The sequence below is a fragment of the Macaca mulatta genome, chromosome 14 (assembly GCF_049350105.2).
Source record: "Macaca mulatta isolate MMU2019108-1 chromosome 14, T2T-MMU8v2.0, whole genome shotgun sequence".
Lineage (NCBI taxonomy): Eukaryota > Metazoa > Chordata > Mammalia > Primates > Cercopithecidae > Macaca > Macaca mulatta.
Genome location: NC_133419.1, coordinates 112,206,733 through 112,223,547, shown reverse-complemented (window position 1 = coordinate 112,223,547; position 16,815 = coordinate 112,206,733). Strand labels below are relative to the sequence as shown.

The window sequence follows — 16,815 nt, the reverse complement described above, 5'->3', positions numbered from 1 at the left end:
TCACTCTGCTTTCTGGGAAATACATTTCGTAATTTATGTGGGTAGCTAAATAAAGTTCTTGAAGACACATACCCAATATTAATCAAATCAAACTAAGACTTGCCTTCTTCTCAAAATACTAGAGTCTTTAATCTTATAAAGTTATGCATTGGTTTGAGGGTGTGCTGTGTTTAAGTATTTCCTGTTAATGGAATAAATGGGAGGACAGCTCCCTTATAGCCACTCTTATGGGCAATGACTATTTTACCATTTTATTAGTATCTGTGCCATGAAAGCACGATTTCAATCAAAATGGTAACTAGTGAGGTATTTTTAAGGCCGTCAAATTTGGTACTTACCTGATGACTAATCTAACTATGTAAACTGAATTAAGATGACTAAGTAGCCAATTCTACAACGAAAAAACTCAAAATAGAGGAGTTAGATATAGTGAGTTGATTCTGAGCAGATGTTCCTGATGGCTTGATTTAAAAATCCTTGTTTAACTTAATTGTAAATCTTCTTTTCATGTTATTTCAGTGTTTTTATTTTATTTTCTTGAAAGTAATCTACTATTAGTATTTTCATCAGTTGGACTGACAGCTAAATCCTCAGCCATGTATGGACGCCTCTTAATTATGACAAAAGACCTACAGAGCTAAAAATGTTGAATACCAGATGGACACTGAATTCATAAATTAGTTATCATTCATTATCTACCCAAATAATATTTTTAAAAAGAAAGTTTTAATTCTTTAGTAGTCTATCTTCCTTGCATTGCTTAGGATACTTGTTAACAAATGTTTTATTGTGTGTGTGTGTGTGTGTGTGTGTGTGTGTGTATCTATTTTGGTACTTCTCTTGGTGCATGATATGGTTTGGCTGTGTCTCCACCCAAATCTCACCTTGAATTGTAATAATCTCTATGTGTTAAGAGACCTTTCCTTGGGGTTGAGTGGAGGTGATTGAATCATGGGTGGTGGTTTCCCCCATACTGTTCTTGTGGTGGTGAATAAATCTCACAAGATCTGATGGTTTTATAAATGGGAGTTCCCCTGCACAGGCTCTCTTGCCTGCTGCCATGTAAGATGTGACTTTGCTCCTCATTTGCCTTTAGCCATGGTTGTGAGGTGTCCCCAGCCATGTGGGTCTGTGAGTCAATTAAACCTCTTTCCTTTGTAAATTACCCAGTCTCAAGCATGTCGTTATTAGCAACATGAGAACAGATAAATATAGGGCACAATAAAGATAATTATCCATGTGAGAAGCAGTTTGAATTTCAATCATTGGCTTTGTAATCTGAGCAGGCTTTTGAGTTGAAGTGTGTATTTGGATTTTTTTTTTTTTTTTTTTGAGACGGAGTCTCACTCTGTCGCCCAGGCTGGAGTGCAGTGGCGGGATCTCAGCTCACTGCAAGCTCCGCCTTCCGGGTTTTATGCCATTCTCCTGCCTCAGCCTCCCGAGTAGCTGGGACCACAGGTGCCCGCCACCTCACCCGGCTAGTTTTTTTTTTTTTTGTATTTTTTAGTAGAGACGGGGTTTCACCGTGTTAGCCAGGATGGTCTCTATCTCCTGACCTCGTGATCCACCTGTCTCGGCCTCCGAAAGTGCTGGGATTACAGGCTTGAGCCACTGCGCCCAGTAATGGTGCTGTTTCTCCTGATCAGCACTCCAAAACTTCACTTTCATATGACTGCTTATCTCTTTGTGGTGTTTCAACCAGGGCCTCCAAAATGAATTTTGTGTGACATGGCTTATATTTTAAGTACACATTCTAGATCACCAAATATTGTATACATATATCCATCTACTTTGTGATTCAGTAATAGACAACCTTAGCCTGACTGAATAATGACATATACAAGTTTTACATCCTTAGAAAGAGTTTTAGTCAATATATTTAATAATTATTTTAATAAGATATGTGATCTGATGATCTTTTAGTCACAGTGAAAATTTTAGTCACAGTGAGCAGGGGTCCTCAACTTCTGTGGCAAATATTAGCCCCTATTATATATACACCTAAAACTGTAATACACATTATTTATGTGATTTACCATGAATATTATAGATTTTCCAGTAATTCTTATCAGCTTCATCAGATGTTGTACTGATGTATTTAAGACCTTTTAATCATGCAGACTGAAATGGGATTACCATTTTCTTTCTAGATCTAAAAATAAAATGGAAAAAGATAAACATTATATGGTTATTTTTATTAAAAGACAGTCCACAAAATGGGGGAAATAGTTGCAGAATAAATAATTCCTACAAATCAACAAGAAAAAAAATAGTGAAAAATAAGTTGGCATTTTAAGCCCACATTTGCTTTATTCATCAATATATATTTTTTATTATAATCCTTTGGGTATATCCCAACTTATTTTTCACTTTGATATTGGTGCTTTATTAAGTGATGCCATAGTTTCTGTCTCTTTTCCCTCTTACTTTAAAAAGAATTTTAAAATTGTGTTTGTATATAAGGTCGGTCCGGCATAGAATTTCTGAAAGTAACATTAATAGGGTTTCTAAAGAAGTTGTCAGAAAGACAAAATTAGATATTCTGTGCACTTTCAGAGCAGGACTCTTTATGTTTGAATTTCAAAAGAGGCTTACATTTCTTTTCTGTTGATTCCCTTGCATATCTACATAATTTAATCCTGTCTATTGTCCCAGATCTCTTATGGCTACTTTACCTGTTACCTTTTTTGGAATTTTGTTCTTTGTTTTACAGTTACCTTTGGACCAGAAGATATATGATATTTTTATTCATTTTTTTCAGTGTTTTAAAATAAGGTTTGTTCGTTTCATCCGTTCATTTCCTATTGTCATGTAGTTCTATTTTAACCGTATATGTGTAGTACTTTAAATAAATTTTCTTATGTTATTATTTAACACAATAATAAATCCTTATCTAAATAAAAAAAAAAAAAGATGCTGATCAGGAATCCATGATTTGCTGCAATGAGCCTGCTTGCATGCATCTTGTAGGAATTATATTTTCTTTTCTTTTTTGAGACAGAGTCTGGCTCTGTCACCCGGGCTGAGGTACAGTGGTCTGATCTCGGCTCACGGCAGCCTCCTCTTCCCGAGTTTAGGAGATTCTCCTGCCTCAGCCTCCCCAGGAGCCTGGATTGCAGGCATGTGCCACCACACCTGGCTAATTTTTTGATTTGTTTTTTTAGTGGAGACGGGGTTTCACCATGTTCGCCAGGCTGGTCTCGAACTCTTGGCTTCAAGTGATACGCCCACCTCAGCCTGCTGAGGTGCTGGGATTACATGTGTGAGCCACCATGCCTAGCCTGGACTTATATTTTCTAATCTTTTTAGGTCCAAACTTGTAATACTGGACTCATTGCTTAAGAGGCAGCTGGCTGGGCATGGTGGCTCATGCCTGTAATCCCTGCACTTGGAGGCTGAGGCAGGTGGATCACCCGAGGTCAGGGGTTCATGACCAGCCTGGCCAATGTGGTGAAACCCCATCTCTACTACAAATACAAAAGAATTAGCTGGTCATGGTGGTGGGCACCTGTAATCGCATCTACTCAGGAGGCTCAGGCAGGAGAATTGCTTGAACCCGGGAGGTGGAGGTTGCAGTGAGCCGAGATCGTGCCACTGCACTGCAGCCTGGGCAACAAGAGCAAAACTCTGTTAAAAAAAAAAAAAAAAGAGGCAGCCAGAGTTATCCTTTTAAGAATCTAAGTTCAATTTCTCTGCTAACATACACACAGGTTTAATTTACATTTTTGTCCTGATAAAACAAGTTCCGAGCACAAGACCCTGAGTTACCTGGTCCCAGGCCCTTCTCTGACCTCATCTTCTACCTCAAGTCCTCATTTTAGCCATTGCCTTCATGTGAAATGTTCTTCCCCTAGCTATACCAGTGGCTCCCATTCTCCAGCAAGCTGTCAAGTCTCAACGAGGTCTTCGCTGATAACTATATACAACAGGGCAGCCCTGCACCCCATCACTCTTTGTTCCCTCAACTTGTTGCATTTATCTTTATGGGACTTATTCTAAACTGACACACTATGTGTTTATTTGTACATTGTCTCACTCCCTTCTCCCAAGAGAAGTAAGCAATACAAGGGTACAGATTTTGATTGTTAATACAAACTTGATTCCAGTGGGAAAAAAACCCAGTATGTGGCACATAGTCAATATCAATATATGTTTTATAAATGAATAAATATGAAGGAAACAAAAAAGAAAAAAAATAGGTACAATCTAATGGAAAATGGGCAAAAGACTGGATTAGGCACTTTACAAGAGACAGTATCTAAATGGTATATCAACATGAAAGATGCTCAGTTTCATTGGTCATCAGGGAAATTTAAAACTACATTGAGATACCACACACCAGAAAACTGAAAACAGTAAAAAAGATGTAAAATACTAAGTGCTGATAGAAACCGAAAGCAACCAGAACCCTTCACTGTTGGCAGCAGTAGATAGTTTGGAACTCTAGTTGGTAGTATCTGCTAACACTGAACATATCCGTGTCCTAAGACCCAGGATTTCTAGTCCTAAGTATGTACCTGGATAAATATGGTTATGTATCATCACCAGAAGGTGTGCAAGACTGTTTGTAATAATCCCAAACTGGAAAATAGCCACATATGCATCAACAGTTGAATGAGTAAGTAGTAATGTATCCACACAATGGGATAGTTTACAGCAAAGAGAATGAACAAACTACAACTACCTCCCACAATGTGGATGAATCTCAGAAAGTGGAACAAAATAAGCAATAAAGTAACTCATATCTTATGGTTCCATTTATATGAAGTTCATGAATAAGCAGAAACTATTGATGGTGTTTGAAGTCAGGATGGTGGTTCCTCTGTCTTGGAACAAGTGACTAGAAGGAGGCATAAGCTGCTTTTGGAGAACCGGTAATGTTCTATTTCTTGATCTGGGGCTGGTTATATGGTAGTATTCACATTGGACAATTTGTTGAGTTATACATTTATTATCTGTTCACCTTTTAAAGCTGTTATTTTAATAAGGGTTTAAAAGTTTTCATCCCAGACACTGGCAGTAACTTTAAATTAAGTGGATTGGGGCCCAGGAGGAGTCAGTGCCTGGTTATTTCTCTAGGTTGCTAGTTTCTGATCTTGATCTTGACATGATAGGTCCCCACTGTGCATGAGGAAGATGAAGACTTTGGGGTTCTCTGTTTGCTAATATTATCCATTGACCTTATAAAATATTAGTGATGATTTGGAACCAAAACATTTGATTTTTAAAGATGCCACATTTTAAGTTCTTAGGATTAAAAATAAGCTTTTGTAAAACAGCAGTTGGTATCGTTGTGGTATAGTGGAAGAAACCCTGAATGAGAAGCCAGTGGACCCATGTTCTAGCTACTTTTTGTTCTCCTCCAGCTTGATGAATGGGGGCAAGTCTGATCCTCAGTTCCTTCTCTCTAGGATTAATATGTTACCTGCCTGAAGGGAAAGGGATAAACTATGCTTTAAACTACATCTTCTTTTTTACTATTTTCATTTTTCTGGTGTGCAGTATCTCAATGCAGTTTTAAATTTCCCTGATGACCAATGCTCTATGCTCTCTTGGATCCTTTCTGAAATATAAGATCCACTCTCTGTTCGTATTGGGGAAGCTCTTAAGGGAAGTGATGTCACTTGTTCATACCATCACTAATTTCCAACCTTTTATTCTGTTCAATTATAAATATGGCCCAAACACAATAATAAATAATAGTTGGCATATAGCTAATTGTTATCTTAATGCTATTGATCATAAGGGTATCTCACCTTATCTTCACTCCCAAATTGATTTCTTGGTTTTCTTAGGATTTGTTGTTCTGCGGCGAGGATGCTTTTTAGGAAATGTTTCATATTGGTGAAGAGCAGAAGATCTTTGTTTTTCTGAATATACTGTAGAGAATGTGGAAGACAGTGTTAATACTCTGGTTTCCATTTATTTTAAGTGCCCTTGGATCTTGTTAGCCAGAATGTGGACCTGAGAGTACTATGTACAATTTTGCTTTTAAATTAAAGCAATATTTCTTCATAGATGGTGGTTGCCAGAGGACAAACATTCCAGCTCCACAACTATTGCTATGTCTTAGGCAAGTTTGGTGGTTTTGTTTTTGTTTTTGTTTTTACACTTCTAGGCCTTGGTTTCCTCATCTATAAGTTAGAAATAAGAGTGGCTTCCACCTTATAAGAGCATGAGAAGATTAAATGAGATCATGTATGTAAAACTCTCAATCATAACATGGCATGTGGCACATGGCAAGCATGTAATAGATGTTTGCTATTATCTGTCTTATAGTTAGCTCAGGTAGATTGTGGTTTCAGTATATTGCATCAGGGCCCATATACATCTACTTGTTCATTAACACAGTAAATACATCTCAAGCCTACTATGAGCCTGGCACATGGCCTACATCAGGAAATGAAACAAACATCTCTGCCCTCATGGAGCTTACATTCTAGCTCAGGAGGGAAAGTAATAACAAGTGCAAGTAAATTATGTAGTGTGTTAGGAAAGGATATAGGAAAAATTCAGGGAAAGCTGCTGAGTAGGGGGGAAAGAGTTGCAAATTAAGATTGGATAGTCAGGATAGGCCTTATTGAGAAAGTGATATTTGAACAAAGATGAGAAGGAGGTAAGGGAGTCAGGGGTAGACCAGGATTGGCACTATTTTGGGATGAGTAACTCTATCCTCTGGGAGCTGTCGCATGCATTGTAGGCTGTTTAGCAGCATCCCTGACCTCTACTCACTAGTTGTCAGTGGCAACCCCCTCCCCTGAGTCACGACAATCAAAAACATCTCCAGGTATTGCCAAATATCCCATGGGGGACCAAAATTCCTCCTGGTTGAGAAACACTGTCCTAGGGAAAAGACTATCCCAGGCACAGGGAACCCTTGGGAGCAGTGTCCCCAGTGTGCTTGAATAGTGAGGAGGAAAGTGTGTGGTTGGAATTTAGTGAATGAGGGGAAGGGTAGTAGGTAAGAGAGTGAGATATAAAGCCTCATGTCAATATTATTTGGCTTTTGCTCTGAGTGAATCGGGGAGATACAGCAGATTTTGAGCAGATCCAATTTCCATTTTAAAAGGATCACTTTGCTGTGTTGAGAGTAGGCTGAAGAGAAACAAGGGTGGACTTGAGGAAGCCATTAGTAAGGATTATAGTAATCCGGGCAAGAGGCAATGGTGGCCTTTGCACAAGGGTGGTATTGTAGTTGATGAGCAGTGGTCGGATTCTGGATATGCTCTGAAGGTAGAACAACAGGATTTCCTGATGGATTGGTTGTGGGTGTGTGTAACAGGTGAGTTTCAAGAATGCTTTGGCCTGAAAAACCTGAAGAATAGAGTTTCCATCAGTTAAGATGGGGGAAGGTTTTTGGTGGAGCAGGTTTGGAAAGAAATTAAAAATTGGGTTTTGGACATGTTGAGTTTGAGACAGTCAAGTGGAGATGGCCAATAAACAGTTGGAGGTATGAGTTAGAGAACTGGGGCTGAAGATAGAAATTTGAGGGTCATTGACACAGATGAGATTTAAAGCTAGAAGACTAAAAGAGACCTCCAAGGACAGAAAATACAAACTGGAGAAGGGGACAGGACTAAGTCCTGGCCCTCCAACATTAAGAGGCCAGAGAAAAGAAGGGGGATCAGCAAAGAAGACTGAGAAGGAACAATCAGAGAAGTAGGAGGAAAACCAGAGGAGGCCAGTGTCTTGGGAGCCAAATGAAGAAAATACGTCAAGGAGAATGTGGTCAGATATGTCAAATGCTGCTGATGGATGAGCACAGGAAATGGACTGTTCTCTGCAATTTGTGGAAATTGGGGTCTAACAGAATTCTGTGGTCTGGATGACCAACATCATTACCAAACCCACAAAATAAATCTGTCTTAGTAACTAATAGAGATTCAATGATGGAGATATGTGTATGGGACAGTTAGCAGGAATCAGGAAGTCTAGAATCTAGTCTCAGATCCACCACTACAAATAGCTTTATAACTTTGGGAAAATTCCTTATCTTCTTTTTCAATAATGTGGCTAAAAGTATAGACACTACCTACTCTGCAGGATTGCTGGGTGGATCAAGTGACACTATATATAAAAGTGGCTTTGAAAATTGTAGTTTGATATAAATATTGAAGCACGATATGCTCTTGTTCATAAGAATGAATTGACCTTTAGTGCAGGATGATATTTTTCTTATCATATACTTAAATTTTATGATTTTTATTTTTAATAGTTAAAATCTGAGATATTTTCAAAAAAGTGTTTTCTTGTATTTTTTGAGATAGGATCTCACTCTGTTGCCCAGGCTAGAGTGCCGTGGTGCGATCATAGCTTACTTCAGCCTCAGCTTCAAACTTCTGTGCTCAGGGGATCCTTCTGCCTCACCCTCCTGAGTAGCTGGGACTACAGGTATGTGCCACCATGCCCAGCTAATTTATTTTTATTTTTGTAGAGATGGGGTCTCACAGTGTTGCCCAGGCTGGTCTCAAACTCCTGGGCCCAAGCGATCTTTCTGCCTCAGCCTCCGAAAGTGCAGGGATTACAGGTGTGAGCCACTGCGCCTGGCAAAAGTGCTTTAACAAGATGTTAAGAATATAATTATCAAGCTTGCGCAGAAAACAGCACACCATAAGTTTGGGTAAACAAGGTGCCACTTGGGCATCTAAACTTAGTATGAGTCACAGTTTTACAGATGGGATTCTGCTTAATTATTGATAATATGTTAGAGAGACATGAAGTTAGCTCACATTTGTACTCCTTATGACTCAGTCATGTAACTACTGTCTGCCCTGTAGAATAGGATTTTAAAAATATTGTCATGAGGTCAGATTACAGGCTCACGCCTGTAATCCCAGCACTTTGGGAACACTGAGGCAGGTGGATTGCTTGAGCCCAAGAGTTCAAGACCAGCCTGGGCAACCTGACAAAACCCTGTCTCTACAAAAAAATACGAAAATTTTCTGGGATGGTGGCGTGCACCTGTTCAGAAGGGTGCAGTGGGAGGATCGCTTAAGCTCGGCAGGTCCGAGGCTGCAGTGAGCTGTAGTGGCATCACTGCACTCCAGCCTGGGCAGCAGCGCGAGACCCTGTCTCAAAACAAAAAATATTGTCATACGTGGCTTGAGGTCAGAAATATCTGAATACACTGAGGCATTTACTCCGTGAAGAGGTCCATTTTAGTCAAGGCCATGTGATACACGTGATAAAGTTAGTTACCTCTTCTAGTGATTCTGGCTCCAAGGGAGATGCATGCTTCATTTCAATGAGTTTAGACAGAAGATCTCTTTCTCTGTCAGAGATGGGCTGCTCTTCCAGCAGGATAGCACTTATGCTTTGGTCAAGTTTTCTGTCCCTGGAAACCGCTGACATTCTCAGTGTAATAGAGAATGCTTCCCTGAAATAGGCCTCCAGGCCCTTGGTCAAGGGAAGAGAAGGCGAGGGAGACAGATCAGTAGGACTTCTAGACAACTGCTACTAAAGCTTTAAAATAATAGCTGAAAGAAAAATGGGGCTTGAGAGTTCTCATCTTCACTTGCCCTCACCATGGGTTATCATTGTCTTTAGCAGTTCTGGTGTGGTTTATGTGTGAACTGTTAAACAGCCACAGAAAGCTGAGATGCTGTGCTCATAGGAAAACCACTTCCGTGAATCAGTGGTACGTGCATTTTGTCATATGCTGCCATGAGAAATCTGATTAGGAAAATCCTCTTCTTGGCCAGGCAGGAGGAACCAAAGGCCACATTGGGACTCTAGTAGATTTGAAATGTTGCAAAGCCTAAAGCATTTATTCTCCTGGGGAACGGGGTCTGAGTCACAGAGAAAGAGAAGCAAAATGCCCTGTACATGTTATAAATACCTTGTAAAATGACCCCAGAAAGGCAGGGTTGGAGTCCTGGTGGGGTTCCCCAGCAATGATGTGGGCCAGGCAGCGGATCAGCAGCAGAACAAAGCTTCCCACAGAGGCCAAACACTCTCTCCCAATGAACAGTGTGTTTTCAGCACTCTGAGAGGAGAAAACACCTAAACATTGAGATGTCTGCCCCTGGGAACATTCCCACTGCCTCTTTCTTTCTCAAGGTTTATGGCACATGGTCTAAAACAAGACTCTCTGGCCCTAATGGAAATTTACTAAGGGGAAGATTCAGATGACCAGGGAAAAATTGTTTGAGTTCAATTCTCTGAATAAGTCATTTGCTCCATTGTCTCCCAATTTTCCCTACTGTCTCCATCTTATAGAAAACAAACTTAGAAATTCAGAGTTGCTTGTGTATCTGTTTTTATCAATATCCCCCAATCACTGTTTCCTTAAGCAGTGATTCTCAAACTTGTGTGTAATAAGAATCACAAGAGGGTGATTCTGTTCTGGAGACCCATCCACAAATTCCTGGTTCTGTGGGGTCTACGTACTTCCGTTTTTCCCAGGTTCCCCACGTGGTTGGTACAGGAGGTCTAAGGACCATAGTTTGAGAATCACTGCTTTAGAGGGCTCTCAAGGCTTTCTTCATCTTCCATGCCTTTATTGTAATCAAGTTTTCAAATCACCTCTCTTGCCTATTGATTGGAAATAACTTTCCTGTTCATTCTCTTAAGGGACAGTTGGTTGGCATGAAAAAACTTTTAGGTAGTTTGGAATCAGACAATCTGAGATTTGTCCTTTGACTCAGCTGTGAGTGGCAGCCGCATAGACTCACGGTTATAAGAATGAGTTTTTGGTGTCAAACACACCTGGGCTTGAGTCTTAACTCTTGCTAACTCTGTGATCCTGAGGAAGTTACTTGGCCTCTCTGGGCCTCAATGTCCTAATTTCTAAAACAAAGATAACAAAAGTACCCCATAGTGTTGTGAGTTATAAATGAGACCATGCCTGCAAGGCACCCGGCTGAGTTCCTGGCACACGGCACTTGCACCACAACCTGAGTTTGTTTACCCATCCGTAAAATGGGATCAAATTCTCATCTACTTCATCGAGTTGTTTGAGGATCAAGTGAAATAATGTGTAGAGAGTGCCATATGTGAGTATTTTCTGGTTTTATTAAATCCCCCAACAACCTACTAGTCAAGTATAAATCTTTTTCTAATCCTCCAGTATCGATGAGCAGTTTTGCCTCTCAGAATTGTTTGGCAATAGACGGTCATCAGTGTTTAAGGCAGATACCAGCAAGGCACTTCCAATCTACATATCTGAAGAACTGCCAGGACAGGAACAATTTAGATCCTTTTCTGTAGAAAGATGCTGATTGTGCAGGAATTCCTGAAGCTAGAACCATGACTCTTACAGGAAATACCAGCCTGGAACCTCTGGCTTTGATAATGACAGAGATCTATTAATGGGTACCAAGCTATGATGCTTCTCTGGGCACAAGCCAGAACATATTCATTTTACTGATTAGAGAAAGCTCTTACACTGTGACATTTATTATGCCTTAGCTAAATTACTTATTTCCAGGAGGGAATAAAATATATCAGGATTTTAGAAAAAAAATTATAAAATTTGTTCTTTTTGCTTTCATTTATCTGTACTGGACCCTAGAATTTTATAACCCACATTTGGGAATGAATTTGCGGCACCTGATAGAAGAAGGCACCTTGGAAGGCGCTGCCTTGGGCTTCCGTGGCAGGAAGATGAGAAGCAACCTTCAGGGTGATTTCTGGAGCCTGAAAAGAATAAAAACAAAACCAAAGCTATCCTTTTGCTAAAAAACTCCCATGCATCTCAGCTATGTAACATCAGCCAAATTGATGAGAAGTAAATGCATTGGGGCATTAATTTAAATTGCAACAGGGTAAGTAGGCTTAGTATACAGGAAAATGGAAAGGGTATTTAACTGCATATTTAATATTTATGCTAAATATGACAATCAATTTACTACTTTTCTAAATAGAGGTTGACTAGACTAGAGGGCTCTTGAGCCATAATGCCTGGATTTTAACCTTGGCCCTGCCTTTTTGGCTGTGTGATCTTGGGTAAGTTTATTTAACCACCCCATCTCCTCTGCTCAATTTTAAAATAGGAAAAATAATAGTGTCTGTGTCATAGGGTTTTTTTGAGGATTACGTGAGTTAATTAATGGAAATTATTAGAATACTTTCTGGCATGTAGAAAGTGACTCATTCATTCTACCTGTGGTTAATATCATTCGAGAGATTAGACTTTAGTTTGGTAAAATAACTCCCATCAATCCCCTTAAAGGAGATACTAGAAAGTTTGCTGTTCCAGGTGCTTAATCCTAGGGAATATCTGCCATCTCAAAGACTTCTTCCTGGCTACCCTGACCTTCTAGGCTCCATGAGTAACTGTTCCGTAGAGAGGCCAGAAACAAGACTTACATGAAGCTGGGGGATGAGGAGGTGCCGAATGGAGAGGCCATACTGGTAAACCACAAACTCCCTGGCAGAAAGGTCAATGGGTTGCACAGTTATCAACTCTTCCTTCTGCACTGTCTGAGGTTTTGGAAGATCCTGCAAAGAGCTCTTTGGGTCTACAGAGATCAGGAGAAACCAGTAATAATTTCACTAACTTTTCTGTACAATAACGATATGTTAACAACACAACTCAATTTAGGAAAAGGTTTATTGCAACCATCTATCATCCATCCACCCATCCATCTATCCTCCTGTGCTATATATGCGTCATGCTACAGGCTCTTCTGTCCATCTTTATGGAAAAAAAGATTGAGTTTCAGTCAATAGGAACAGGGGGGCAAGGACAGAATGAGGGTCCACAGAAGATGGCGACAGATTTTCTTCTTCTATTTCCTTGAGTTGCTTGGAGCATTAAATGTAACGTACTCAGAACAGTGTCTAGTACATAGTAAACATTCAGCAAATGTTAACTATATTTAAGATTCTTACTTCCCTACAGTATTGTCTGTAATGGGCCTTGAGTATTTAAAATTTCTATTGTCTTTTCATTGTTCTTGAGAGAACAGTAAAGAATAGATTGGTAGCAAAGTTTAGGGAAGACTGCTGAAGTAGCAGTCAGAAGACCTGTGTTCTAGTCCAGGTTCTATAAGACCCCAAGAAAGTCACTAAACTTCTTTGAGCATCAGTTCTCATCTATTAAAAAGTAATTAATAGTCTTCTACTATCTTCTAGAACTAGAATATATAAACAAGATAATGTATATACAATTACTCTCAAAATTATAAGGCCTGTATAATGGCAAGACAAAGAAGGTTGAAGTGGGGCTGGGAACCCTTAAAGGACAGTCCATCTCTCTGCCATTCCCTTCCTAGTTTCACCCAAAGAAAGGAGGAATTAATAATGAGATTGGTCAAGTTCTGGAGTCAGTAAACTTTTTTCTGGAAAGGGCCAGATAGCAAGTATTTTAGCCAGGGCCCAAAATTAGGGTTGTTAGCCAAGACCCAAAATTAGGGTTCAAAGTTAGTGTTCCCTACTCTCATGGTAGAAGTGTGGGCTCATTCTCCTACAAAGCCTTCTCTTGCTTCTCTGGTCCAGAAAAGCAAGTGCTCTGCCCTCCTGAGAACTCACCAAAATGTGTTACCTGCATCTTCTTTTGGCACTGCCTTTATAGTGTTGAACAAGTTTTCATTTGAGGAAGCAAGTGAAGAGCACAGGGTCTGGGGAAAGAGTCTTTGGGATTGGATTCCAGCTGAACTACTCACTAGCAATATGATCTTTGAATACTTTCTTGACCTATCCAGGAGCTTCAGTTCCCTCATCTATAAGATAAGTAATAGTTCTGGCCAGGCGCGGTGGCTCAAGCCTGTAATCCCAGCACTTTGGGAGGCCGAGACGGGCAGATCACGAGGTCAGGAGATCAAGACCATCCTGGCTAACACGGTGAAACCCTGTCTCTACTAAAAAATACAAAAAACTAGCCAGGCGAGGTGGCGGCGCCTGTAGTCCCAGCTACTCGGAAGGCTGAGGCAGGAGAATGATGTGAACCCGGGAGGCGGAGCTTGCAGTGAGCTGAGATCCGGCCACTGCACTCCAGCCTGGGGGACAGAGCGAGACTCCGTCTCAAAAAAAAAAAAAAAAAAAAAAAAGATAAGTGATAGTTTCTACTTTGCTGGCTTGTTGTAAAAAGTAAATGAGTTAATACATCTAAAGAGTTAGAATAGTATGTGGCATAAAGTACTCCATAAAAATTTTATTCTTCTTTTGTCATTTTTTCTCTAACCACTTTAATATGTAAAATCTTTCTTAGCTTGTGGACCATGCAAAAACAGGTAGCAGGTTGGAGTTGGCCTGTGGGCCATAGTTTGCGCTTCCCTGCTCAAATTCAGGGGTGTTCATGGTGCTGTGCTTACCTGGAGCCTGCATTGTGGTCTACTGAAAGGCACACATTCATTTTCTGTTACTTCCCCTTGGGAGGTGTGTGAGTTGAAGCAGACCTGGCTCTTCAGGTTAGGCAAGCCACATTCTCTCTTGACTTCCAATTTCAAGGAGTAGTATTGGTAAAGTGATTTGGGGTCCCTTTGGGGAGCAAGGTCTTCTCTTCGTTCATTTCCTCTGTTTTTCTCCCTTTTTGTTTTTTCCCTTTCCTGCCTCATACCTTTACATTAGCTCCTTCTAACATGTGGCTGGCTGATAGAGGGTGAAGTCCCAAGATTTAGATTCAGTGCTTGGTGGGGAAGGCAGGGGGCCTTTGGAAATCCCCTTTTGGAAATTTGCCCAGTTACAGTCATAAGGGTACTTTGATTCCTATTTGTTATTCCTTATTTGGGAAAATCACTTGGGGAACTTTAGTGTGGGGGTAGAGAGAAAGAGATGTTTGGTAAGGCAGGATTCTAACATTCCTAGATCCCGGGGGTTACCCCATCATATACCTTCAGTGCCTCCCGTGAGAATCCCAAACAGGAGCTACAGGGGAAAAGGAAGTTACCTGGTTTGTGATATACTTGTTCTTGCAGTTCAGCTTTTTCCTTGTGGGCTTGGGACCAGATTTTTCCCTGGGCTTGGGACCAGATGTCTGCTTTCTTCAGGATGGAGAAGAATGGTGAAGTCCAGATGACATCAGCTTTATCATATCCGAACAGAGGGGAATAAAATAGTTATTTGGGCAAGGGCCTAGGGTTGTGGCCAAAGCCTCTAAGATGGCTCCAGTGACCCCCTAATGTGTATCCATGCCCTTGAGTACTTCCCTCCCCTTGCACGTGGGTTGGATCTAGTGGTTCATCCAAATGAATAGAACATGGCAAAAGTGATGGGTTGTTATTTCTGAGATTAAGAGTCAAAAAGACTGTGGGGCTAGGCACGGTGGCTCATGCCTGTAATCTCAGCACTTTGGGAGGCTGAGGCGGGTAGATCACTTGAGGTCAGGAGTTCAAGACCAGCCTGACCAACATGGCGAAACCCTGCTCTATTAAAAATACAAAAGTATTAGCTGGGCGTGGTGGTGCACACCTGTAATCCCAGCTACTTGGGAGGCTGAGGCAGGAGAATCACTTGAACCCAGGAGGCGGAGGTTGCAGTGAGTGGAGATTGCGCCACTACACTCCAGCCTGGGTGACAGAGACAGACTCTGTCTCAAAAAAAGACGTTGGCTTCCACTTTGCTCGCCCTCTCTCACTCCCTGGCCTGCTTGCTCTGAGAGAAGCAGGCTGCCATGTTGTGAGCTGCCCACGAAGTCCCTGTAGCAGGAATTGTTGTCTCTAGCCAACAGCCTGCAGGGACTTGAGGTCTGCCAAAAGTCATAAGAGTGAGCTTGGAAGTGAATCTTCCAGCAGTCAAGCCTTGAGATGACTGCAATCCTGGCCCACACCTTGATTGTAGCTTGTGGAGACCCTGGGCCAGAGGCACCCAGCTAAGCTGCACCCAGATTCTTGGCCCAAAGACACTGTGAGAAAATAAATGTCATTTTAAGCCATCAGATTTTGGGGTCATTTCTTATAGGGCAATCAATAACTAATGCATTGGGTTCCTCTAATGTTCTTCCTAAAGAACCTACTGGGGATACACACCTATGGTGCTGGGAATTCTAAGTGTAGCATTAGGACCTATCAAAACATGGCCAGGACTGGCAGCAGAAGGCAACGCTGGAACAGGGACAAGCCTGACCTGTTTCTAGCCTCTGATCCTCCAGCCCTGGAGCTCCTACTAGCGCTGCAGTGAGCTGCTTCAGGAATGGGATCAACAGGGGGCAGGCAGCGGCCTGGTCCCTGAGAGAAGTGGTGACTGTTCCATAGAATATGTCTCCAGGGTAATTCTCCAAACACACAGGGGTTCCTGAGGCAATCATCTAGGACGAAATAGTCAGCACTGAGTTCCGTGCTTGGTCCTCACCTGTCCCACGTGGTTGCCTTGGGAGTCTCTTTCTGAGGCCCCCTATCAAAGACAGAAATACAGATCTCCTCAGCTAAGTCCAGTGCAGGGATCAGTACCTGGGTGTGCAAGAGCTGGAGGTGGCTCCACTTCCGTCGGTACTGCAGCTGACCCAGGGCCCTAGCCAGGAAGTTCCGTCTCTCCCTCACCACCGCCTGAAACTCATCAGAGAGACGCTGAACCACCTAGAACACAGGGAACATAATGGTCAAGTTAAGATGAGCCTTCTTTCTCTTTCTTCACGCTCCCCTTGTGGCATGTCCATGGTTCCTTGAGCCCACCTACCCCTGAATATTACATTACCCCGAAGAGCCACATCTGATCACGTGGGAGGATGTACTCATCACATGCGGGTTCCTTGTCAGCCTCAGAGCCTCACCTTCCTGGGGCGGTTCCAGACCTGTGGGCTCTGATTCCTGCTTTGCTGCAGCCGCGTCTCTCCTCCTCCTGGCCCTGCAGCCGGTGAGCAGCTTGCCTAAGCTTTTCTGCTACCTGCGCTAAACTCTGCAGGAACTTCCGCACACCCAGCACCACCTGTGCCTCCTG

At 41.7% G+C, this 16,815-nt stretch overlaps 1 protein-coding gene across 1 annotated transcript; it reads right to left on the bottom strand.

Moving 5' to 3' along the window:
* Window positions 1–2,036: 2,036 nt before the first annotated feature.
* On the bottom strand, window positions 2,037–16,710 carry LOC144334460 (uncharacterized). Its single transcript, XM_077964269.1, has 10 exons — window positions 16,573–16,710; window positions 16,329–16,454; window positions 16,006–16,186; window positions 14,831–14,965; window positions 12,310–12,461; window positions 11,551–11,637; window positions 9,839–9,985; window positions 9,199–9,396; window positions 5,757–5,879; window positions 2,037–2,152 (listed from the first exon to the last, which is right to left on the bottom strand). Exons 1-10 carry the CDS (start codon window positions 16,585–16,587, stop codon window positions 2,147–2,149), a joined length of 1,170 nt encoding a protein of 389 aa, XP_077820395.1. The 5' UTR covers window positions 16,588–16,710; the 3' UTR covers window positions 2,037–2,146.
* Window positions 16,711–16,815: the final 105 nt, after the last annotated feature.